Source organism: Nerophis lumbriciformis, linkage group LG38, assembly GCF_033978685.3.
Source record: "Nerophis lumbriciformis linkage group LG38, RoL_Nlum_v2.1, whole genome shotgun sequence".
Lineage (NCBI taxonomy): Eukaryota > Metazoa > Chordata > Actinopteri > Syngnathiformes > Syngnathidae > Nerophis > Nerophis lumbriciformis.
Window position 1 is genome coordinate 15,481,612 of NC_084585.2, and position 26,406 is coordinate 15,508,017.

At 40.8% G+C, this 26,406-nt stretch overlaps 1 protein-coding gene across 9 annotated transcripts in view; it reads left to right on the forward strand.

The window, feature by feature from the left end:
* Positions 1–15,297, forward strand: part of grip2b (glutamate receptor interacting protein 2b) — a 382,378-nt gene extending 367,081 nt beyond the window's left edge. For all 9 annotated transcript variants that reach the window (XM_061932424.1, XM_061932426.1, XM_061932423.1 and 6 more), the window contains exons 18-25: positions 947–1,086; positions 2,876–3,067; positions 3,135–3,294; positions 4,459–4,573; positions 4,767–4,944; positions 5,007–5,206; positions 7,765–7,911; positions 13,650–15,297. In XM_061932424.1, the coding sequence (XP_061788408.1) occupies positions 947–1,086; positions 2,876–3,067; positions 3,135–3,294; positions 4,459–4,573; positions 4,767–4,944; positions 5,007–5,206; positions 7,765–7,911; positions 13,650–13,805 (1,288 nt within the window). In that variant the 3' untranslated portion in view covers positions 13,806–15,297. The remainder of the gene's footprint in view (positions 1–946; positions 1,087–2,875; positions 3,068–3,134; positions 3,295–4,458; positions 4,574–4,766; positions 4,945–5,006; positions 5,207–7,764; positions 7,912–13,649) is intronic.
* Positions 15,298–26,406: the final 11,109 nt, after the last annotated feature.

Consider the following 26,406-nt stretch of genomic DNA (forward strand, 5'->3'; position numbering starts at 1 on the left):
GAGGTCTAGAAGTAATCTGACTAGCTTGTTCTGTCTCCTGCTGTGGTCTGCATATTGGGATCACAACAAACCATCCTTGTCTCACCCGACACATCCTGACTTTTACAAAGCAATTAACTACCTGCTGCCACCTACTGATATGGAAGAGTATTACATGGTTACCCTGCTGAGCTCTACACAGCACAGACACTAAGCAACTGCACATTATTTGCAGATTGTAATTATTGATTTGCAAAAAATATTTTTTGGACCAATTAGGTGAAGTTGCATAATTTCCCACGGCACACCAGACAGAATCTAACGGCACACTAGTGTGCCGCGGCACAGTGGTTGAAAAACACTGATCTAGGGCAATACACCTAGGAAAGAATCTTCTGGCATGCCTGATTCATCCCTGGCAATCTTCTGCTGATATGTCCAGGCGTCCAGGAGGGACATTTGATCATAAACCTTCAACTTCCATGAGGAAAATAATTATAGCATCAATTTTACAATTTAAAATATATTTTATAAAAATATTGTTGTAGAATTGTAGCAAATTGCTGTCTTATTCAAGTTTGTATTATGTTTTTGTTTTGAACTTAAGTTGAACAGTTTTGGAAACAGTATGTAAGCATGTGCAAATTGGCCTGTAAGTACACAGAGTTTTGGCGGTTGTTGTGTCGAAGTGAGAAAATAATTAATGTCATTTGAAAGATGTAGTCATTGAATGCATTTTGTGCCAAAGCAATGATAATTGATCCTCAGTTTAGCCCATTTATACTTCTGTTGTGCTCACGGTGTGAAGAGTTTTGAAAAAGTGACCTAAGTATTGGGAAATGTGTCCTAGCGACTGGAAAAAACTGTAATATCACGACTGAAATAGTGTATATTTCACAAGCGCTTACAGTTGGACTGAAGTGCACATGAAGTGTCCTCACTTGTGTGTGTGCGTGTGTGTGTCCAGGACAGGGGCTATTCACGTGGGCGACCGCATTCTGGCTATTAACAGTGTTAGCCTGAAAGGTAAACCTCTGAGCGAGGCCATCCACCTTTTGCAGATGGCAGGAGAGACGGTCACTCTCAAGATTAAGAAGCAGCTGGACAGTAAGTATGTTGGTGTTGGATTCAACGCTTGATGTCCAATACTTGATGCTCAATGTCCGATACTCGATACTTGATGTTTATTGGTCGATGCTTGATGTTTAATGTCTGATGCCATCTATGTACGATGCTCAATGTCCAATGTTTGATGGTAATGGTTGCTGTCCGATACTTGATGTTCTGTGTTCGATGCACAATTAATCACGATATTTTAATCAAAAAACTAGAACAGTATGGCATCAGATGTTAGGTCTTAAACTGGATTAGAAGTTATTTAACAAACAGGAAACAATACGTGAAGCTTGGCGAACACACATCTGCAACGCTAAATATATCCTGTGGTGTACCTCAGGGATCAATACTACGACCAAAATTGTTCATTCTCTATATAAATGACATTTGTAAAGTTACAAAAGATTTTAAGTTAGTATTATTCGCAGGTGATACAACAGCGTTTTGTTCAGGGGAGAACACACAGAAGCTAATACAAATAACAGAAGAAATAAACAAATTAAAAAGATGGTTTGACAAAAACAGACGATCTTTGAATCTCAGTAAAAACTAAAATAATGCTATTTGGTAACTGTAGAAGGGAACGTCAAACACAAATACAAATAGACGGAATAGAAATTGAAAGAGTAAATTAAACCAAATTAATAGGTATAATATTGATGATAATATGAATTGGAAATCTCATAACATAAAGTAGCAAGAAACATGTCAATAATGAACAAAGCAAAACATGTTCTAGACCAAAAATCATTTCATATTCTCTACTGCTCACTAGTGTTACCATATCTGAGTTATTGTGCAGAAATATGGGGAAATAACTACAAAAGTACATTTCATTCATTAACGGTGTTACAAAAAAGATCAGTTAGAATAAAACATAATGTTGTAAAAAGAAAACATGCAAACCCTTCATTTATTGAATCAGAAATACTGAAATTCCACGCCATGGTGAATTTGCAAACAGTTAAAATTATACACAAAGCAAACTATAACCTGCTACCCAAGAATATACATAGATTCTTCTCGTCAAAAAAGGAGAAATATAATCTTAGAGAAAAATGTAATTTAAAACATTTGTATGCACGTACAATACTTAAGACCTTCAGTATATCAGTATGTGGACTTAAATTATGGGATGGATTAAGAAAAGAAATCAAACAATGTACTAATTTAATTTACTTCAAGAAACTCTTCAAACTTAAAGCGTTTACAAAGTACAAAGAAGAAGAACCATGATAAACATCTGAATTTATTTCATCCATCCATTCATTTTCTAGATAATCTTACTTATCTCACCATATGAAATATAACTTACTTCACTAATTATTATTTATTTATTTATTACTTATGGAGTATATTGTGAATAAATTGAGAACCGGATGGTAATAAAAGTTTTAGCAACTGCTATGTAAAGGAAAAGGGGTAGGATTAAATAAGCTCTGCTTCTTCCTACTCCTTTTAGAACATGTTGAATAGAGAAACTGGGAATTGTGATGTATCATGTTGTATGCATGCAAGTTCCAAATAAGCATAAACTCAACTCAAATCAATGCCAGATGACCCATGTTTAATACTTGATACTCGATGCCCAATGTTTGAGACTGACGCTAATGTAATTGTTAGTTGCTGTAAAGTCACGGTAACACAAATGCTTCCATGACAAGTGAACTGGTTCTGACTTATTAACTTTGCCCCACCTATGCCTAAATCGCAGTAACTTTTAGCCGTTTGGCAACAACTCTGAAGGGACGCCCCGAACTTTGATCATTTGTCTTCCAAGATGCAGAGGAGAGGAAAGCGTCCGAGGCAGAGGACACGACAGAGAACGAGCTCAGCGACCCGGAAGACGATCTGACTGACAGCCAGCAGACCAACAAGCTGTCTGAGCTCTACTCCACCACCATCCCCAGCGTGGACTCAGCCATGGAGTCATGGGATGGCTCCGGGCTAGACGCCGGCTACTGCAGCCAGGGTAAGCTTGGGATTAGAGCAGGGTCAAAGGTTGAAGAGGTCACCTTCCTGGTTGTTTGCCCGTGCAGGCACCTACACACACCAGGCTTCAGCCGGCATCGCCCTCCACCCTCACGAGTGGCGTAGTGCCAAGCAGCAGCACAGCATCACGCCCCCACCTGGCTGTCGGAAGAACTATCCCTTTAGTGACGGAGGCTTTAGTGAGGATGAGTGGGAAAAAACCCCATGGTGAGACCATTCTGACTTTAATTTTCTGTTTACTATTTGCCTTAAACCCAATCTAGAGACAAAATCCAATCCAATCCACTTTATTTATGTAGCACATTAAAAAAAAAAAAAAAAGAAGTTTCACAAAGTGCTGCACAGAAGTTAAGACATACATACTAGGAGAGTCAGCAATATAAAACATTTAACTATATAAATAATAAATACATAAAATACATCAGAGAAAATAAAATAGACTAAAATAACACGACTCTCCTGCTGGTTTAAAAGCCAAAGAGTAAAAATATGTTTTAAGACGTGATTTAAAACTCATTAAAGAGGGAGCCGTTCGAATAGCAAGAAGGATATTGTTCCAAAGTTTTGGAGCCACAGCAGAAAGTGCTCGATCACCTCTGGATTTTAAACAGGTTTTTGGGACGGCAAGAAGAAACTGATCCGCTGACCTCAGAGACCTTGTCGGGGTGTACATTTTTAAAAGGTCTGACATATATTGTGGCGCTAATCCGTTAAGAGATTTAAAAACAAACAACAGTATTTTAAAATGAACTGGGAGCCAGTGAAGGGATGCTAAAATGGGGTTAATGTGTTCATGTTTTTTAGTGCCAGTTAAAAGGCGAGCAGCAGCATTTTGGACTAACTGCAATCGAGCGATTGAGGCCTGCTTCATTCCAACATAGAGGGAGTTGCAGTAATCCAAACGTGATGAAATAAAAGCATGGATTACCCGCTCAAAGTCATTAAAAGACAAAACTGATTAAATGTTTGCTAAAAGTCTTAGATGATAATAACTAGATCTTACAACCGAGTTAACCTGCTGCTCCAATTTAAAATCATTGTCGAACTTAAAATCAAGATTTGTGACTGTTGGTTTTAAATAAGGCCTCAGGGGGTCCAGGTCACTGGGGGGAGCATTATGTTAGACTTTGGAGTCAAATAAAATGATTTCCATCTTGTTCTCATTTAAGTTTAGAAAGTTTACCGCCAACCATGCTTTTATGTCCTCAAGACAATATAAAAGTGATTTTAAACTTGTGTCACTTTTCTTTTTTAAAGGGACATATATTTGCGTATCATCTGCATAAAGATGATATGATATATTATATATTTTTTACAATGTGTTGAATGGGCAGGATGCACACTGAAAGTGTTTGTTCTTTTTCCAACCAGTTTTGTTGGACAGCAATCGGACGGAATTCTGCTGGAGTCTGACGACAGTTTCTGGTGTCAGGCTCTGGAAGACCTGGAGACATGTGGCCAATCAGAACTGCTCAGAGAGATTGAGGTTTGCTTGCATTTGCTGTAAAACCCAACTGTCTCCTCATGGATTGGTTGCGACTTTTAAAACCAACAGTAAAGCAATTAACCTCACATCTTTCACTTCATATTTTGAAGACAAAAGTTGTTTGGAGTTTTGTTTTAGCATAATTCTCAGTGAAAATACAAGTTTTAAGGCATCGGACCGTTGGTTTGTGCAGGCGTCCATCATGACGGGCACGGCCATCAGTTTGGGCGTAGAATGCGCCAACAAGCCTCCACCAGATCCCATCCTGAGCCACAGCAGGATGAGCCCGTTGCGACGGAATTCCCTTCTCCACCAGGGGCAGCACCTGCATGAGGAGCTCCACCTGCACGACGAAGCCCACCTCCACCAAGGTGACGAGAGCACCGCATCGCAACAACACATTTCAACAACGAAGCTTTCATTCCCCTCATAGACCACATGGGGATCCACTTCAACCAGGACGATCTCCTGCACCCGGGGGCCCACATTCTCCAGGACAGCATGTCCCCCCTCATGCACCAAGAGCCCAAACCCAAGGCCTCGTTAAGGGTGTCGGAAAGGACTTGGGAGTCTCGTCGCATCAAAGAAGAGATGCAAGGACTTCTGTCGCCGACGCCTCTGGAGCTGCACAAGGTTCGTTTAACAAGGGTCTTAAAATACGGCGTAATGTTTAATGGACGTTGGAGCGAGTCCACGTCTGTAAAGCTAGAATAGCTTGATTGCCTCCTGATGACTCATTCATCACACTCCTCCACAGGCAGGTTGATGTTAGAGCAGGCATTCAGCCAAATCTGTTAACCCAATGTAGCACGCGACACAAAATGTTCGCTCAACTCTGCTTTGGACTCTCCATAGACTTTTAGGAGTCTGTAGACTCACCAAGTTAAAGGTAGTGTAGCGTGACAACGCAGTCAAACAAAGGCTAACAATGCAGGTAAAGGAGGGACGATCTATTCCGCCTATATAGCGCTCTAAAAAAACAGAACAGTCCAGTTGCGATCAATTTAATGCCCTGAGAATACACTGCATGAGAACCTCTATTGACACTATGAAAACATTTATATTATAAACATGCTATAAGTAAGTATGTCATGTAGTAACTAGCACATTCATAATAACATCAAATATTGACTGTATTTGGTCATTTTAGGCATAACCAAAACGTATTTCCTGAGAACATTGCCTGCATTATTAGCCACCTCGTGCTAGCAGTTTTTTAGTATTTGGAATGCACAGAAAAAATAATACACATGTTTTATTGTCTCATAGAATAGAATGCCTTTTATTGTCACTATACACAGGTACAATGAGATTAAAACCAACTGGTATCAGTGCGACAGTCTACAAATATGCAAAACATAGGAAGCAAAGAAAAAGAAAAATAGTGCAAAAGGAGGTAAGGTGCACAGTCCAGTCCTGAGAACGAATGTTCTGAATGTGTTGTTCAAATATTAAATATTATACTATATACAGAAGCATTCAGACTGTGGGTGGAAAGTAAAAATTGCACACAGAGAGAGGTGCTAAACTATAAAATCAGTGCTTATGAGAGTTCACCGTGGTTATGGCTTTAGGGAAAAAACTGTTCTTGAGTCTGTTTGTCTTAGACCTGATGACCCTGTAGCGCCTTCCTGAGGGCCACAGGTCAAACAGGTCAAAGCCAGGGTGGGAGCTGTCCTTGATAATGTTGGTAGCTCTGCTGAGGCAGCGGAAGGTGTAAATGTCTGTCAGGGAGGGGAGAAGGCAGCCGATGATCCGCTGTGCTGCCTTTACCACTCTCTGGAGCCTCTCCCTGTCTGCAGCGGTGCAGCTGCCGTACCATGCTGTGATGCAGTATGTCAGCAGGCTCTCAATGGATGAGCGGTAGAAGGTCAGCAGCAGGTTGGAGTCCAAGTTGTACTTCTTGAGGACTCTCAGGAAGTTCAGCCGCTGCTAGGCCTTCTGTGATGGCAGTACTGTTATCTGACCAGGAGATGTTGTCAGAGATTAGGACGCCAAGAGACCGGAAGTTGTGGACCCTCTCCACACACTCACCCTTGATGTAGAGGGGGGATAGGTCAGTGCTGTGTTTCCAGAAGTCGACGACGATCTCCTTGGTTTTCTTGGTGTTCAGAGCAAGGTTGTTCTCTGAGCACCAGTCTGCCAACTTCCAGACTTCCTCTCTGTAGGCTGTCTCGCCCCCCTTTGAGATAACTCCGACCACCGTAGTGTCGTCCTCGGACTTCACTATGAGGTTGTTGTTGTGGGTCGGACTGCAGTCGTAGGTGTAGAGGCAGTACACAGAAGAGGGCTCAGCACACAGCCCTGTGGGGAGCCGGTAGAAGGATTGTGAATCAAAATTTTAAAACAAGTACAGTTCCCCTTCCAATACTTTCACTTGTCCCAGAGAAACCAGACTTGTTATTGCCGTGATTTTCATCTCTGTGTCATTGTTATGTTTCAGAGTGGAGATGACGGCTCAGACACCAGAGGCAGTAATGTTCAATAATTTATTATATATATATATATATATATATATATATATATATATATATATATATATATATATATATATATATATATAGAGAGAGAGAGTCTCAAAACCCAAGAGTGTGTGTGTGAGGCTATGTGAGTAGTTAGCTGAAATGTGTGTTACCAAGTGTTGAGAGCGAAGGAACGAGGCAGTCCGCGGGGCAGGCAGGTGATCCAGGGCAGGAGAGGAGTGACAAAGTCCCTGTCCGGGCGAGGGTAAAGGATCAAAGAAGGCAGCCCATAGTCCACAGGGGAAAACAATGGAAGAATCACCAAGGGCACTGAGGGAGGGCACTGAGGGAGGACAAACAAGGATGTCAGGCATGGAATGAAAACGCAGAGAGAAAACAGAGAGCATAAAGCGAGAGTAGGCTTACGGTCCACCATTGAGAACTAATTTCCCGCCAGGATCCTTGGGTCCACTTGTCCTTTATCCAGCTCTCCCTCCTCAGTCCCAGGTGTGCAGATTGACGATTGTCTGCAGGCGTGTTGCTGCGTGGGCGTGCTGCGCTCAGCGTGAGCAGGGGCGTGTCCGTGCGAGCAGCCAGAGAAGGACACTCAGTTGTAGGGGGGAAGAGGGTTCGAGTCCGCGCCGTGACAGTCATCTCACTAAGATGTTTTTAAGGATCCAATGCGTCTTTGTCTGCCTTTTAAGTGGTCTCAAGTCTGTTTCTCTGCAGGTGACCGTGATTAAAGATCCAGAAAGCGACGACTTTGGTTTCAGCGTGTCAGACGGCTACCTGGAAAAAGGTGTTTACGTCAACATGGTGCGACCAGACGGACCCGCTGACCGATCCGGTCTTCGACCCTACGACAGGATTCTTCAGGTACCGTTGAATAGGGTTGGGCATCAATAAGAACCAGGTCTATTCTGATTCTCACAGAACATCCACATTTTTAAACGTTGATTCCCATTTTTGAATCCTGGTCCGCCGACCAGAAGGATTAGATGCCACAGACTTTCTATCAGCTACTCCTGTAAGTCAATAATCCTCCGTTGCAGCAAATAAACTGTTTTTCTAACAAGTTTTATTATCACTGGAGGACAAGGCTAAACATGTTACACACAGAGGAAGACCAAGGAGCTACAGGCAAGTTAATCGCTAGACTAGCTTGAAATAACACGATAAATGAGTACTTAGTAAGGTTTAAGAAGTGTAGATGGAAGTACCTAACAGCAGGAAATAAGCCTTCGAAAATTAACAAGTACAGTGGAACCTCGATTTATGAACTTAATTGGTTCTTCAGCATGGTTCGGCCACCGAAAAGTGTGTATAGGGAAGCATAGTTCGCCATAAGAATCAATGTAAACATGAATAATTGTTTCTAGCCTCGTCAAAAGCCCCTATTTTAGTAAAACACTGCACACTTTGAAGACAACATAATGTATATATTTATACTGTATATAAATATCAAACCAACATAACAAGGGGCTAACGGCTCAACACTCTCTTTTTTATACAAACAACAGAAGGATATTACAGCATGCTTAATTGCCAACACAGGAAAATGTAAAGGAAAATAATTTTAACTTGTGTCTGGGAATATTTTTGGCACCTTTGAACACAGAGTTTCAGAGTGATAAACAAGCAGTGGCTTCAGGTAGTCACCTAGCACAATCTAGCGTGCGAGGCCATCCTTCATCAGCTTGTGTCCCAGTAGTGCCTTCTCTTTTGCTGTATAAAAGGCATCGTTTTCAGTCTCATCACAATTAAAGACTTGCTGAGGAACAAAGCCCCCTTTGCTAATAAAATCCTTGAAGTGAAGGGGCTAAAATGCTCGCGAGCAACCCGGATCTATCCAGCAAGACAGTGAGAGTTTGAGTTTAAAGTGTTTCCAATTACACAAAATAATCTCTTAGAAAGGCTGACAGAGCTCTTAAAACAAGGTACGACAATTGTGGGAATAAACTTGTCAAAAGTGACGCTAGTCTCGAAACTCTTGGAGGAGGTGAACAGGATGTGACGTAGCGGGCACGTAGAGATGTCATCAAAATGTCAACAATGGCATGCAAAATGAATGAACGAATGAATAAATTAATGGAGCGTTCGTACGCCGAGACATGGTCCGCACACAGAGACATATTTGGCGCGATGTAAACGTTAGTAAACTGAGGACGCAAACAGAGGCCTTCGTGAATGGAGGTTCCACTGAGACAAGAGTAAGACAGATAAGAGACAAGGATACAACTGTGCTCTGGTGTTGTCCAGCACACATGCAACCGGAAGAAGGATTGATCCATAAAGTGACAGTGTTGATACCAAGGGTAATATCATCATATGACTGATACTATAGTGATTAGATCGATATTTTCTTTATTTTTGTATTTATTTATTTTTTTCTTGTTTGTGTTAATGTTTAAAACACAAAACACTTTCTTTGAAGTTAAAAAAACACATTTCATTGAGAAACAGATAGTTTTCATTGCGTTTTATTTTTGTAGCTGTATGTAAGTGACAGCCGGTTGGAGCAGCTCTGGGCTCTTTTATGTCCTTATTTGTGTTCTTTGATGTTTTCTTCTTGTTTTCATGTGTTTGTTCATCTTTTGGTTTAACCCCCTTGAGGATTGGGCAACAAGGGTTGGCACTTTTGTGACTTTTGCGCTATGTCAAATTTGCACTGCAACCACATAATTTCAATACAAGTCTTTTTTTTTTTGTTATCGTGTACAATTAACTTTTGACTATTGATGCAAACAACTATTTTGAATATTGTGTTGCTATTGCTAAGCTCTTACTAGCACTCACCATGAAAAAAAATTAAAAATTCACAGTTAATACATGGGATTGATAACGGTTAATTTCACTAATGGATGAATCGGTATGTAATTTTTATTTATTATCATTTAAAGTCTTATAATGAAGGCAACACATGACGTAAGTGTCTATATTAGCTATAATAACCTACTATCAAAATGACTTTAAAAGTCTTGTATAAGTCTCATAATGAAGGCAGCAAATCACGTACGTGTCTATATCAGCTATATAAGCAAATCTTCAGTGACAGAAATGTTGAAACTTAATACTTATTCTACACATTTTTACAACATTAGAAACCATTAGTAAATCAGAGGCTACTTAGAAGGTGAGATAACTCCTGGAAATGACTGGCTTTTAATGGCCAAAGGTATAGATGTGTGTGTCCAAGTTAAAGGAAATGGCAGGCTGTCTTCTTTTAATAGATTTATTACAATCTTTGGCTAGACGGGTAATGTTTGCTGTGGTCTGGAACAACATGGCACACAAACAACTATCTGAAATGTGTCATGAGACATGCAAAACTAAATTATACACAAAGAGGATAAACGTAAAGGATATTAAATTAACTCAAATATACCTACAAATGAGGCATAATGATGCAATATGTACATAGAGCTAGCCTAAATAGCATGTTAGCATTGATTAGCTTGCAGTCATGCACTAACAAAATATTAGCACTCCAACAAGTCAATAACATCAACAAAGCCCTCATTGTGCATTCACACACAGCATGAAATGTTTGGTGGACAAAATGAGACAAAGAAGGAGTGGAAGATTTTACATGTAAACAAACTGTTGCATCACAGTCCACACTATGGTGAGTTCAAGAACCGCCAAAGTTAGTAGGACAAAACGATGTTCACCAAACAGTCTCATCAGTGAAGCATACACACAAACATATTAAACAGTGGGCTTTCTAACAATTGGGAAGGTTTGTGTCCAAAAAAAATATTTTTCCCCCATCTTTTTCCATTTATAATCCTTTTTTAACAATGCTCCAGGGAGCCACTAGTGCGGCACTAAAGAGCCACATGCGGCTCAAGATCCGCGGGTTGCTGACCCTCGAGCTACAACAATGTATCCATCTTACATTCTACTACAAATAATTGCTTAATAAATCAAACAAATTAAGGTTAATACATGTAATCGGCCACAGTCATTCATGGATGAATCTGTATCCGAATATGTTTTTGTTTATGTATTTGTTTTAAATTTGGATTGGAACATTGCTCACTCCAACACAAGAAACAACAAAATATGTGAAAATTGTTTTATTTTATTTTAATTTTTTTCAAAAATAAAGTGAAACTTTTGTAAAAGAATAGTCCCGTGGAAAAAAACGTCATAACTTTTATATTATATAGTTGTTGAGTAGGCTTCATCAGTTCATGCTGAAAGACTTAGATTGGTCAGATCTTGTGTTAGACTTAGATTGGTCAGATCTAGTCTAGCGGCTGGTGCCAATACCTCAGTAGGCTTCATCAGTTCATGCTCATAGACTTAGATTGGTCAGTCTCTTAAAAGAATCGCAATCAAGAATCGACAAAAACGGGGATTGGTATCCGAATTGTTCATGATTTGAACTCTACCCAACGCTGCCCATGATTGGTTGAAAAGTTGTCCTGGTGGCAGAGAACAGTTTGTGCATATGAACAATGTAAATTCAGATTTAAAAGATTATAACACTTGGAGTACCCCAAGGTTCTGTACTTGGACCAAAATTGTTTATTTTGTTATATTAATGATGTCTGTAAAATCTTTGAAAAACTAAACTGCATTATCTGTGCGGATGATACAAGCCCGTACTGTTCTGGGCAAGACCTTGGCCAGCTCCTAGAGACCATAGAGAGTGAACTCGTAATTCTAAAGCAAGGGTTTGATGCTAACAAACTATCAATCAACTAAAATAAAACAAAATATATATTTTGGGGAAATGGGAAAATTAACATACCGTGTCACATAAGAGTTGATGATATGGAAATAGAAAGGGTGTATGCAACAACATTTTTGGGGAATCTACAGTATAGGCCAAAAGTTTGGACACACCTTCTCCTCATTCAATGCATTTTCTTTATTTTCATGACTTTTTACATTGTAGATTGTCACTGAAGGCATCAAAACTTTGAATGAACACGTGGAGTTATGTACTTAACAAAAAAGGTGATATAACGGAAAACATGTTTTATATTTTAGTTTCTTCAAAATAGCTAACCTTTGCTCTGATTTCTGTTTTCGCACACTCTTGGCATTCTCTCTGTGAGCTTCAAGAGAAAGTCACCTGAAATGGTTTTCACTTCACAGGTGTGCTTGAAGCTCATCGAGAGAATGCCAAGAGAGTGCAAAGCAGTAATCAGAGCAAAGGATGACTATTTTGAAGACACTAGCACAGTGGTTCTTAACCTTGTTGGAGGTACCGAACCCCACCAGTTTCATATGCACATTCACCGAACCCTTCTTTAGTGAAAAAAATAATAATTATACAATTTCAAATTCAAGACAAAATGATCCGTGCATGAACATCACCTTGTTCAAAGAACAAAACCAACACAGTGCATGAACTCACAACAAATTACACACTTGAAAATCAGTGTGACTTCTGCTGTTGCCGTATCCGTAATACGCTGATAGGGAGAAGTTTTTATTTACACGATGAGTCAGGTGTATCTTGACCTCCGCGGCGGAGGCTACACCGAACCCCTGAGGCCGACTCACCGAACCCCTAGGGCCGTGTTTTTCAACCACTGTGCTGCGGCACACTGGTGTGCCGTGAGATACAGTCTGGTGTGCCGTGGGAGATTATGTAATTTCACCTATTTGGGTTAAAAACGTTTTATGCAAACCAGTAATTATAATCTGTAAATAAAGTGCCGTTGTTGAGTGTCGGTGCCGTCTAGAGCTCGGCAGAGTAACCGTGTAATAATCTTCCATATCAGTAGGTGGCAGCAGGTAGCTAATTGCTTTGTAAACGTCGTATCTAATGCTTAAACCAAAAATAAACAAAAGGCAAGTGCCCCCAAAAAAGGCATTGAAGCTTAGGGATGGCTATGGAAAACGAAACTAAAACTGAACTGGCTACAAAGTAAACAAAAACAGAATGCTGGACGACAGCAAAGACTTACAGCGCGTGGAGCAGAAGGCGTCCACAAATTACATCCGTACATGACATGAAAATCAACAATTTCCACACAAAGAAGGATAGTGTCCGCACAACCGAAATATTCTTGATTGTTAAAACAAAGCAGGTGCGGGGAATATCGCTAAAAGGAAGACATGAAACTGCTACAGGAAAATACCAATAAAACAGGAAAAGTCACCAAAATAGGACCACAAGACACTGCACAAAGGAAAACACCAAAAAACTCCAAAAAAGTCACAGCGTGATGTGACAGGTAGTGACACTTACTTTGAGACAAGAGCTATAGTGATGCATGGTTGGTTACGGTTTGAATTCATATCAAACAATCGCAACAATTACTTTTTACTGTCAATATCAACTACCGAGTTTACATTTTGAATGTTTTCTGCTGGTGGTGTGCCTCCGCATTTTTCAATGAACAAAAATGTGCCTTGGCTCCAAAAAGGTTGAAAAACACTGCCCTAGGGTTCGATCGAACCCAGGTTAAGAACCACAGCACTAGCATATAAAACATGTTTTCAGTTATTTCACCTTTTTTTGTTAGGCGAAATAAGTGCTCAACTTCAGCCTAAACCCTTTTGATCTGTAAAATTGCCAATTTATGAATTGACGGATGTAAAGTAGTGTTGAAGGAGAGGGCGTCAAGATGCCTGTGCTCCTCGCCGTGCAGGTAAACCACGTGCGGACGAGGGACTTTGACTGCTGCTTGGCGGTTCCTCTCATCACGGAGGCCGGCGACAGACTGGAGCTGGTCATCAGTCGAAACCCACTGGACGGCGCCGAAGACAACAACAACACTTTGGACCACCATCCACTGGACCTGTAAGCACGGGTGTCCAAATCACTTGAAGGAACGGCCACATGCCCCGCCCACCAGGTTCTACCGCTGTCATACAGCGGTCCTTCGCCAAATGGACCTGCCTTACGGAAGACCCACCACAATTTAGAAGCTGCGTGGTTGTTTTCACTAAACTGGCACAAAAACACAATCAGAGACCATGGGGGACTTTGTAGGGACTTCCTGCACAAACTGTGATGTCATCAACTGTGTGACGGCGGCTGTTCTCATGTCAAGTGGTCAAAAACATGGAGGACCAAATCCCGGCTTTTCATCTCGTCGGACTCGGGGTCGGGGTCATGTGAAGTGGGTCACGATTGCAAAAATGTCCGAGTAAGTGCTTCCTGCCTTTCAGACCGCGCTCGTCTGTTCAGAGAAAAAAAATAACTTCCAGGGCTGTGCACCCCACCGATCCCCTGCCCCCAAAAACCCTCACAATTTAGCAGACATTCTTTCCTCCAGCTTACTTCACCTGCTGTTTTCTTCCCGGAACGCCAAAGCGGACCTCATTATTTGTGGATTAGCGGTCACATGACCCCCCCTCAAGCACACTTTGTTGGTCGGACACAAAGACTTCAAACATGTATATGCACACATTAAATACACTTGTCCATGTTAACTAAAAATGTCTTTAAGGAAAGGTCAACATTCCTCGCCCACTTCTCCTCCACGCTGTGTGACAATACACACACACCCCCCCCCCCCCACAGTGCACAATGGAAATGAAAGCATCGTAATGATGAACATGTGTTTACATGTAAATAACGGTGACTATTCACAACGTGCGTGTGTGTGTGTGTGTGTGTGTGTGTGTGTGTGTGTGTGTGTGTGTGTGTGTGTGTGTGTGTGTGTGTGTGTGTGTGTGTGTGTGTGTGTGTGTGAAGGACATTTGTCTCTTATTTACCGAGCACTTCTAAAGAAAAAGAAGCACAGTGTAGATGTTGTCATGAATGGAGTGTTTTTTAAAGAGCTTTTGTAAAGCAACAACATGCTGAGAGAAAAGCCTTCCAAAGTGTTGTGTTGTTTTATTCTATATACAGTATTTAACGTGTGTGAGTGTGTGTGTGTGTGTGTGTGTGTGTGTGTGTGTGTGTGTGTGTGTGCATATACAGTCGGTCCTCGATTTACGCTGTCCCGTGGTTACGAATGCACTCTCATAAAGTTAAAGTACCACTGATAGTCACACACACACACACTAGGTGTGGTGAAATTACCCTCTGCATTTGACCCATACCCTTGTTCCACCCCCTGGGAGGTGAGGGGAGCAGTGAGCAGCAGCGGTGGCTGCGCTCAGGCAACATTTTGGTGATTTAACCCCCAATTCCAACCCTTGATGCTGATTATATATTATACATAAATTACGAATACTTGACACAAAAAACTAGGGAACTAGTTTGGCGTATGAATATGTTGTTACACGCTGCTGCACTGATGAAGGACGTCAGTTTTGTATGGAAGTAGAATTGTCAACTTATATATATATATATATATATATATATATATATATATATATATATATATATATATATATATATATATATATATATATATATATACATATATATATATATATATAAAAAATTGGTATTAATACATATGCATGTATTAATAAATATACAAATACAAATGTTATATACAAATAAATAAATAATTTGTATAAATAAACGAGTATTTGTAAATATATTTTTGAGATTTGAAAACATATACAAATAAAATGTATAAATATAAAAATGTGACTTACAAATAAATCAAGAATTGGTATAAATAAACGTGTATTTGTAAATAAGTACTGAATTTGCATATGTGGATCGCTTTTTTGCTTTTTGTGTCGATGAGACATTCCTCCCACAAACCAGATGCACAAATAAATGTGACCTACACACTCCCCTGAACAACCAGCAGAGGGCACTGCAGCCAGAGCGGTCTGGGTCACAGAGCATTATATGCATTATATTAAAAATGTCCGGAGTTCTCTGCACAAAAACAATCCACGTCTTTACAGAGAGAACGCACAATAGGTCTGAGCTAGCTAATGTTAGTGTTGTATTAGCTAATGCTAATGTATCCAGTTAATCTGAAAGACTGTGCTAGCTGCTTATTTTATTGTATCAATGCCGTTTAATGACCTTGTCCCGATGTAGATACTGATCTCTTATCAGGCTGCAGTGCCCTCTGCTGGTTGTTCAGGGGAGTGTGTAGGTCACATTTATTTGTGCGTGAGTTCAAACCCCGGCCGAGTCATACCAAAGACTATAAAAATGGGACCCATTACCATTGCTCAGCATCAAGGGTTGGAATTGGGGGTTAAATCACCAAAATGATTAACGAGCGCGGCCACCCCTGCTGCTCGCTGCTCCCCTCATCTCCCAGGGGGTGGAACAAGGGGATGGGTCAAATGCAGAGGGTAATTTCACCAGACCTAGTGTGTGTGTGTGACTATCAGTGGTATTTTAACTTTAGCCGCCAAACCGCTCAAACCGTGCCACCGTCATGAAGGATGACAATCTTTGATCTGAAAGCAGCGTAGTGGTGTTTTTGTTGACACTTGCTCTTTTTGTATTACAGTATTTTATGTGTTTCTCATGTGTTCTGTGTGCAGTGTGTGTGACGTTACACAAACATTACGTCACTAGGTACGTAACTGGTTCCGTGTGCTGAAGGCATTTTGTTTTAAATCTAATCTGGAAAGAACTTTTATGTGAAAATCAACAATTTATTACTCATGGCTGACGATTATATAACTAATTTATTGTTATTACTCAGAACAGTCTTCCTGCGAATCAACCACAATAATCACCTGGATTTTTAAAAATGAGACTTATATGTAAAGTCATAAAAAACATTTTGAAAATGTATTTTCCAGGTTGCGCTTTAATGTGCGTGTGTGTGTGTGTGTGTGTGCGTGCGTGCGTGCGTGCGTGCGTGCGTGCGTGTGTGTGTGTTTGCGTGTGTGTTGTGTAAAAGTCATTCTAATATGATATTTTTCTACAATGATGCTACTCTTCCCAAATGTCGGAAGGACATGGAAAAATAAAGTTGTAAAGTGCAAAAAATAAAATGTGTAACTTTGTGCTTGTTATTTTGTTAAAAGAAGCCATTAAAGAGACTTTAGTGCTAAAATGTAAACAATGGGAGCGGTTCCACACTTTGAAGATATTTTTGACAAAAGTTATTACCAGGCTGTCAAAGTTGTGTGAAGTTATGTTTCCGTTACATTGGGCGTTCATGCTAATTATAATCTTTGATTTGACACTTTCCCGTGCTCAATTCCGAAAATAAACTTAAAAGAACACACAACAAAATATATTTTATTTAATGCCTTTTTACCATTTTTGCTATTGTGACAAATATGTCACAATATACTTCTCATAGAAATGTTAAGGCTAAAATTGATACAAAATACAAAATTGTTTTTGTTTTTTTTAATTCAAAGTCATTCAAGAAACATAACACAACATAATACATTACTATTCGACAACGTGTTAAAGCATCATAATTGTTAGATGGCTTTAAAATGACATGTAATGGCAAAAAATGAGCCATTTAACCCTTGTGTGGTGTTCGGGTCTGTGGGACCCGTTTTCATTTTTTATTAAAATAAAAATGATACAATTAATTAATTTTTCAAACTGAGACTCACTGACTTTGGCTCATTTTCTGTAAAGAACATACATCAGAATACATATTTAATGACCACACACCATGCACCCCCCTACACATTTCTATTACATATAAGATGTCCGGGTCCACTAGACCCGGGGCTAATAGAAGTGTGGAAATTGATGTTCTTTGTACCACACGCACCCACCCACACACACACACACACGCACACACACGCACGCACACACATGCACACACACTGCAGGCCTAGACAGGAGGAGGACAGAGTATAAGTACACAGAACATCAGAGGGTCAAATGTGCGAGAAAATTAGAGCAAACAGTGTTGACAAACAATGTTGCAACCTTGTGTGGGAACCGCAGGGGCAGAAACAACAATACTGAACAGATGTTTATTGGGATAAGGTAAACATCTGTTCAGTATTGTGGGTCTGATGGACCCGTTGCATTTTGTAGCTTTTAATGCCTCACAATCAAACACGTTTATGTTAAAATACTGAACAGATGTTTATTGGGATAAGGTAAACATCTGTTCAGTATTTTAACATAAAAGTGTTTGATTGTGAGGCGTTAAAAGCCACAAAATGCAACGGGTCCATCTGACCCACAAACCCTGGCTGAGTAACAACAATATGAACATTACACAATTAAGCGATACACTATATTGCCAAAAGTATTTGGCCACCTGCCTTGACTCACATATGAACTTGAAGTGCCATCCCATTGCTAACCCATAGGGTTCAATATGATGTCGGTCCACCTTTTGCAGCTATTACAGCTACAACTCTTCTGGGAAGGCTGTCCACAAGGTTGTGGAGTGTGTTTATAGGAATTTTCCACCATTCTTCCAAAAGCGCATTGGTGAGGTCACACACTGATGTTGGTCGAGAAGGCCTGGCTCTCAGTCTCCGTTCTAATTCATCCCAAAGGTGTTCTATCGGGTTCAGGTCAGGACTCTGTGCAGGCCAGTCAAGTTCATCCACACCAGACTCTGTCATCCATGTCTTTATGGACCTTGCTTTGTGCACTAGTGCACAGTCATGTTGGAAGAAGAAGGGGCCCGCTTCAAACTGTTCCCACAAAGTTGGGAGCATGGAATTGTCCAAAATGTTTTGGTATCCTGGAGCATTCAAAGTTCCTTTCACTGGAAGTAAGGGGCCAAGCCTAACTCCTGAAAAACAACCCCACACCATAATTCCTCCTCCACCAAATTTCACACTCGGCACAATGCAGTCCGAAATGTACCGTTCTCCCGGCAACCTTCAAACACAGTCACGTCCATCAGATTGCCAGATGGAAAAGCGTGATTCATCACTCCAGAGAACGAAGTTTGGAGCTCTGTAGCAACTGACTGTGCAGAAAGTCTTTGCACTATGTGCTTCAGCATCCGCTGACCCCTCTCTGTCAGTTTACATGACCTACCACTTCATGGCTGAGTTGCTGTTGTTCCCAAACTCCTCCATGTTTTTATAATAAAGCCGACAGTTGACTTTGGAATATTTTGGAGAAATGTCACGACTGGAGGGGTTAGTGCGTCTGCCTCACAATACGAAGGTCCTGAGTAGTCTTGGGTTCAATCCCGGGATCGGGATCTTTCTGTGTGGAGTTTGCATGTTCTCCCCGTGACTGCGTGGGTTCCCTCCGGGTACTCCGGCTTCCTCCCACCTCCAAAGACATGCACCTGGGGATAGGTTGATTGGCAACACTAAATTGGCCCTAGTGTGTGAATGTGAGTGTGAATGTTGTCTGTCTATCTGTGTTGGCCCTGCGATGAGGTGGCGACTTGTCCAGGGTGTATCCCGCCTTCCGCCCGATTGTAGCTGAGATAGGCTCCAGCGCCCCCCGTGACCCCGAAGGGAATAAGCGGTAGAAAATGGATGGATAGATGGATGGTCACGACTGGATTTGTTGCACAGGTGGCATCCTATGACAGTTCCACGCTGGAAATAACTGAGAGCGGCCCATTCTTTCACAAATGTTTGTAGAAACAGTCTCCATGCCTAAGTGTTTGATTTTATACACCTGTGGTCGGGCCAAGTGATTAGGACACCGGATTGTCATCATTTGGATGGGTGGCCAAATACTTTTGGTAATGTAGTGTATATCCCCATATAGTCACATATGACTGCCACATGACTGTCACGCCAAAATGTGTCATATATGTTACTTAGGGACTGTTTTCCCCCCAAAGCTTTATTTCAACAACGATATAATGAAAAAAACGAAAACAATTTTGGGATTGAATGAGTTCAAGTTAAGATTGCGCCCATTTTAGTGCATTTAATAAGGATGGGCGATACTGTGAGTTTTTCGGTATTCATACGATACCAAATAAATTCAGAACTAGTGTTGTTGATACTGTCATCAATACGTTTGACTTGAAATGTCATGATTATTCAATAGTTTTAAATTTGCCTTTAGTTAATTATATTGATGACTACTATTTTAGGCAAAAAAATATAACTAAATGCAACAATCTAAAAAAATTATATCATATAAATATATGTTTAAAATTCCCTCGGTATGTTGTACTACAGACAATTTGAAAAAAAAAGTTGCTGTTTCAAAATAACAAAAAAGCAACAACAAAATAATCAACATTAAAATACACGCAAAACAACTAAAATAACTCGCTACCCGCAGATTAATGGGGGGAAAAAACAGTGTCAATAGTCAGAAGAGCAGGGAGGAGATGCTGAGTTTGCATAAATTCAGTGGGGAAAATCGAGTGGATTTTTTTGGACATAGAGAAGAGAAACTGCAACAAAAGTTCAACATTCTGATAGTATGTATCTGATACCAATACTCACAAAAGTATCGTTTTTCCATTAACAGTAATGCACCGTTAAAAACAACAACCGTGGATTTTACAGTCAAAAACTAGGAGTTCAGCCAACAGAATTTTACAGCAAAAAACTGGTAGTTTTTATTAATTTACTGTATGTATACACTTTACAATATGCTGTAAAGAACACTGTAACATTTATTGTCCTTTTTATCATTATTTTTTATATATATATATATATATATATATCTGTATGTGTGGGGAAAAAAAATCACAAGACTATTTCATCTCTACAGGCCTGTTTCATGAGGGGGGTTCCCTCAATCATCAGGAGATTTTAATGGGAGCATTCACATACCATGGTTTATATAGGGCACAGAGTGGGTGGGTACAGGCTGGCGTAGGGGCGTGGTGATTGGCTCATGTGTTACCTAGAGGTGTTTCCGTCTGTGGCGGCATGCTGTTACAATTTCGCTGCGCTTGTTGAGGGATGACAGGTCTGGACGGTAAATAATAAACAGTTTCTCTTTCAAGCATAGGTTGCATCTTTTATTACCACTATTGTAAGGTGTGCTGGATGCAAGAATTTGCCATGTTATTGAATATTCAACATTATTGTCTTTGAGGTCCCAAATGTGTTTGCTGAGTTCTGTGGTATTCCGCAGGTTTTGGTTCCTGAAAGAAGCCTTGTGATTGTTCCATCTGGTTTTGAATTCTCCCTCGGTTAATCCTACATATGTGTCGGATGTGTTAATGTCCTTGCGTGTTACCTTAGATTGGTAGACAACTGATGTTTGTAAGCACCCCCCGTTGAGAGGGCAATCAGGTTTCTTTCGACAGTTGCAGCCTTTCTTGGTTTTGGAGTCGCTCTGTCGGGGGGCCGACGGCTCATTTGCAATTGTTTTGTTGTGGTTTGAGATAATTTGTCGTATATTGTTCATACAGCTGTAGCTCAATTTAATGTTGTTCTTGTTGAATACTTTTCTTAGGGTGTTGTCTTTGGGGAAGTGTTTGTCAATCAGATTGAGGAATTTGTGTCCAATGTTAGTTGAGACGTTTTTGCTGTATGGGGGGTTGTACCAGATGATGTCGTTTCGTTTTCTGTTCTTTTTATATATATATATATATATATATATATATATATATATATATATATATATATATGTATATATATATATATATATATATATATATATATATATATATATATATATATATATATATATATATATATATGTCTTAATAAGGTTATCCAAAAAATAGTGCTCGATACCGTAGTAGAGCGCAATATATGTATGTGTGGGAAAAAAAATCACAAGACTACTTCATCTCTACAGGCCTGTTTCATGAGGGGGTTCCCTCAATCATCAGGAGATTTTCCTGATGATTGAGGGAACCCCCTCATGAAACAGGCCTGTAGAGATGAAGTAGTCTTGTGATTTTTTTCCCCACACATACATATATATATATATATATATATATATATATATATATATATATATATATATATATATATATATATGATTATATAATTATGTTATATCCATCCATCCATCCATTTTCTACCGCTTATTCCCTTTGGGGTCGCGGGGGGCGTAGTTATATATTTATATAATTATATATAATAAATACATTTATAAATTAATACAATAAATAATAAAAAGGACAATAAATGTTTGTGTTCTTTACAGCATATTTTAAAGTGTACATACATACATACATACATACATACATACAGTAAATTGATAAAAACTACCAGTTATTGTCCTTTTCATTATTTATTATATTTATTTATATATATATATATATATATATATATATATATATATATATATATATATATATATATATATATAATTTTATATATATAAGTACATATAATAAAATAAAAAAATTAAATAAAAAAAAAAAAAAAATATATATATATATATATATATATATATATATATATATATATATATATATATATATATATATATGGGCAGCACGGTGGAAGAGGGGTTAGTGCATCTGCCTCACAATACGAAGGTCCTGAGTAGTCTGGGGTTCAATCCCGGCCTCGGGATCTTTCTGTGTGGAGTTTGCATGTTCTCCCCGTGACTGCGTGGGTTCCCTCCGGGTACTCCGGCTTCCTCCCACCTCCAAAGACATGCACCTGGGGATAGGTTGATTGGCAACACTAAATTGGCCCTAGTGTGTGAATGTGAGTGTGAATGTTGTCTGTCTATCTGTGTTTGCCCTGCGATGCGGTGGCGACTTGTCCAGGGTGTACCCCGCCTTCCGCCCGATTGTAGCTGAGATAGACTCCAGCGCCCCCCGCGACCCCGAAGGGAATAAGCGGTAGAAAATGGATGTATGGATATATATATATATATAATAAATAATGAAAAGGACAGTAAATGTCACGGTGTTCTTATTATATATTTATTATTTTATTAATTTGATGGGTAGTTTGCTGTAAAGTTAAGTATTTTTATTTATTTTTATTTAGACAAAACATGTTTGGAGAGTATGATAATATACTGTAATATTTGTTGCAATATTGGATACTATTAAAGTTTAAAAGGTATGCCGTTTCAAGCAGTGCATATATTTTTCAGTCAGAATTAAACAAATCCATTACATTTAGTCGAATGCCTTCTCCAAGTCCACAAAGCACATGTAGACTGGTTGGGCAAACTCCCATGCACCCTCAAGGACCCTGCCGAGAGTGGAGAAGGCATTCGACTGTGTCCCTCGGGAAGTCCTGTGGGGAGTGCTCAGAGAGTATGGGGTTTCGGACTGTCTGATTGTGGCGGTCCGTTCCCTGTATGATCAGTGTCAGAGCTTGGTTCGCATTGCCGGCAGTAAGTCGGACACGTTTCCGGTGAGGGTTGGACTCCGCCAAGGCTGCCCTTTGTCACCGATTCTGTTCATATCTTTTATGGACAGAATTTCTAGGCGCAGTCAAGGCGTTGAGGGGATTCGGTTTGGTGGCTGCAGGATTAGGTCTCTGCTTTTTGCAGATGATGTGGTCCTGATGGCTTCATCTAGCCAGGATCTTCAGCTCTCACTGGATCGGTTCGCAGCTGAGTGTGAAGCGACTGGGATGAGAATCAGCACCTACAAGTCCGAGTCCATGGTTCTCGCCCGGAAAAGGGTGGAGTGCCATCTCCGGGTTGGGGAGGAGATCTTGCCCCAAGTGGAGGAGTTCAAGTACCTCGGAGTCTTGTTCACGAGTGAGGGAAGAGTGGATTGTGAGATCGACAGGCGGATTGGTGCGGCGTCTTCAGTAATGCGGACGCTGTATCGATCCGTTGTGGTGAAGAAGGAGCTGAGCCGGAAGGCAAAGCTCTCAATTTACCGGTCGATCTACGTTCCCATCCTCACCTATGGTCATGAACTTTGGCTTATGACCGAAAGGACAAGATCACGGGTACAAGCGGCCGAAATGAGTTTCCTCCGCCAGGTGGCGGGGCTCTCCCTTAGAGATAGGGTGAGAAGCTCTGTCATCCGGGGGGAGCTCAAAGTAAAGCCGCTGCTCCTCCACATCGAGAGGAGCCAGATGAGGTGGTTCGGGCATCTGGTCAGGATGCCACCCGAGCGCCTCCCTAGGGAGGTGTTTAGGGCACGTCCGACCGGTAGGAGGCCACGAGGAAGACCCAGGACACGTTGGGAAGACCATGTCTCCCGGCTGGCCTGGGAACGCCTCGGGATCCCCCGGGAGGACCTGGACGAAGTGGCTGGGGAGAGGGAAGTCTGGGCTTCCCTGCTTAGGCTGCTGCCCCCGCGACCCGACCTCGGATAAGCGGAAGAAGATGGATTGATGGATGGCATTACATTTAGTGAGAAAATATTAAGTACTTTATTGACACATCATTTTCAGGTGTTTGCAGGCCAGATAAAATGATGCCGCAGGCCAGATCTGGCCCCCGGGCCTTGATTTGACACCTGTGATTTAAAGTGTGTTTTATAGATGGGAAAATCATTAAAGTGCAATTTTTTCTCTCTATCATAAGTCGGTGGAGAAGCTTTTTGACAATTCAATATTTACTAAAAACTGAAAGAGAAACATCCAGTAGAAATCTTACCCAACCAGAAAAAAAATATATTGGTGAAAGGGTTGAACTTTGCCATGACGCCACATCAGGTTCCTGCAGTTGATTTGATCACAGCAACGGAATCAGCCGTTAGGAAAAACAACCTAACAGAAACCAAAGGGGAGCAAATAGGCTGAAAGTGACAGCAGCTCTTTCTAATCCCTAAACCTCTCTTTTGGTTGGCAAAACTCTACAAAATGTCCAAAACTCAATTGACTTTGTAGTGAAGATCAGAAATCTGAAACTGGACAAAAATGCAACTATAATTTAATTCGACATCACCTCCCTGTTCACCTGTGTTCCAACCCAGGATGCAGTAGAGACAGTGAGGCAACATCTACTCGGTGATCGCACCTTACGGGATAGATCCGCACTTAACCAAGAACCAGATTTGTCTTTTGCTGGAACTTTGCCTTAACACTACATACTTTCAATTCATGGGAACGTTTTACCGACCAAAACATGGTTGTATCATGGGATCACCTGTATCCCCAATAGCAGCAAACCTTTACATGGAGGACATGGAAAAGAGAGCTTTGAGCTCTTTTAAGGGAACAGCACCAAGTCATTGGAACACATATGTGGATGACACAAACCAAGTCTTCACCGAGCTCGTTAACTCAGTGGACAAAAATATCAAGTTCACACGTGAGGATGTCAAACACACTAAGTTGCCTTTTTTGAACTGTAATGTCCACATTGGAGAGAACAAAGGCCTCCATGTTGGGGTTTACGGAAAACTCACACTTGTGAAAAGTGCATCCAGTTAACAAGAACAGAGTGGATGAGGAGGAAAAAGGTGACAGACGCAAAAATATTGTCATTCCATATGTATCAGGTCTATCTGAGAAATTCAGAAGAATTTTTAACCAACACAACATCCCAGTACACTTCAAACTAGGCAACACACTGAGACAGAGACTGGTGCACCCTAAAGACCGGACGCCCTACACCCGCAAAAACTGGTGTATGCTACCCAGTGTAATGATGAATGCTTGAATGAAGGGCTTGACGGTGCCTTGGCTGAATGAGCGTGTATCGGACGCCTCGCTCATCCATGCAGACTGGACACTGGCCGAGAGTTGGTGGGCGGCCGAGGGTTTAGTTGGCTCTCTTGGTTGCTTTGTTGGGTATGCTCCTGTCTCTGGCCATGCTCTCCCCGCCCCAGCAGACGATGGCGTGGAACACAGCAGAGGCCCCCACAGTGTGTGTGGGTGTTGAAATAGATGTTTTTGTTTGATTGCTTGTCTATGCATGGTGCAATCGTGCGCGCAATGTATATTATTGGTTAATTATTATATATTTTTTTTACTTTTGTGGCTGTATGTAGAAGTGGCTTGTTGCATCAGCTCTGCTCTTTTAATGTCTTTAATTTCCTTTGTGTTCTTTGATGTTTCCCTCTTACACACATGTTTATGTGTGCTATGGCTATGATGTTTTTTTTCTCCCTTGGCCTCAGTCTGGACCCCCTCTCCAGGGGCCCAGACTTAGACTGATTTTTTTTTCCCTCACCCCTCCCCCAGCGTTTACCTGTTGCTCAGCGATCCTGTTCTGTCTCCCTGTAATGTTTGTCTGCTCTTCAATGGGATTGTGCTGAAAATCTTCATTTTCTTTCTGGGATTAATAAAGTACTTCTGATTCTGAGTCAGATGCACCGATTCACATATTGGGGAAACAAAACAACCACTAAGCCAACGCATAGACAAGCAGGCCAAGACTCAGCTGTCTCCTTGCACCTCAGGGAGAAATAGCACTCCTTTGAGAACATAAATGTACAGATTCTGGATAGGGAGGACGGATGGTACGAAAGAGGAGTGAGGGGAAGCCATCTATGCTAAGGTTAAAAAATTAGCCCTGAACAGAGGAGGTGGTTTGCGACACCACCTGTCTCCCACATACAACACTGTCCTTTCAACCCTTCCTAAAAGACAATTTAGCCTCCAACAAATTAAAGTTAAGTTAAAGTTAAAGTACCAATGATTGTCACACACACACTAGGTGTGGTGAAATGTGTCCTCTGCATTTGACCCATCCCCTTGTTCACCCCCTGGGAGGTGAGGGGAGCAGTGGGCAGCTCCAGCCTCAACTCCAACTCCCACTCCACC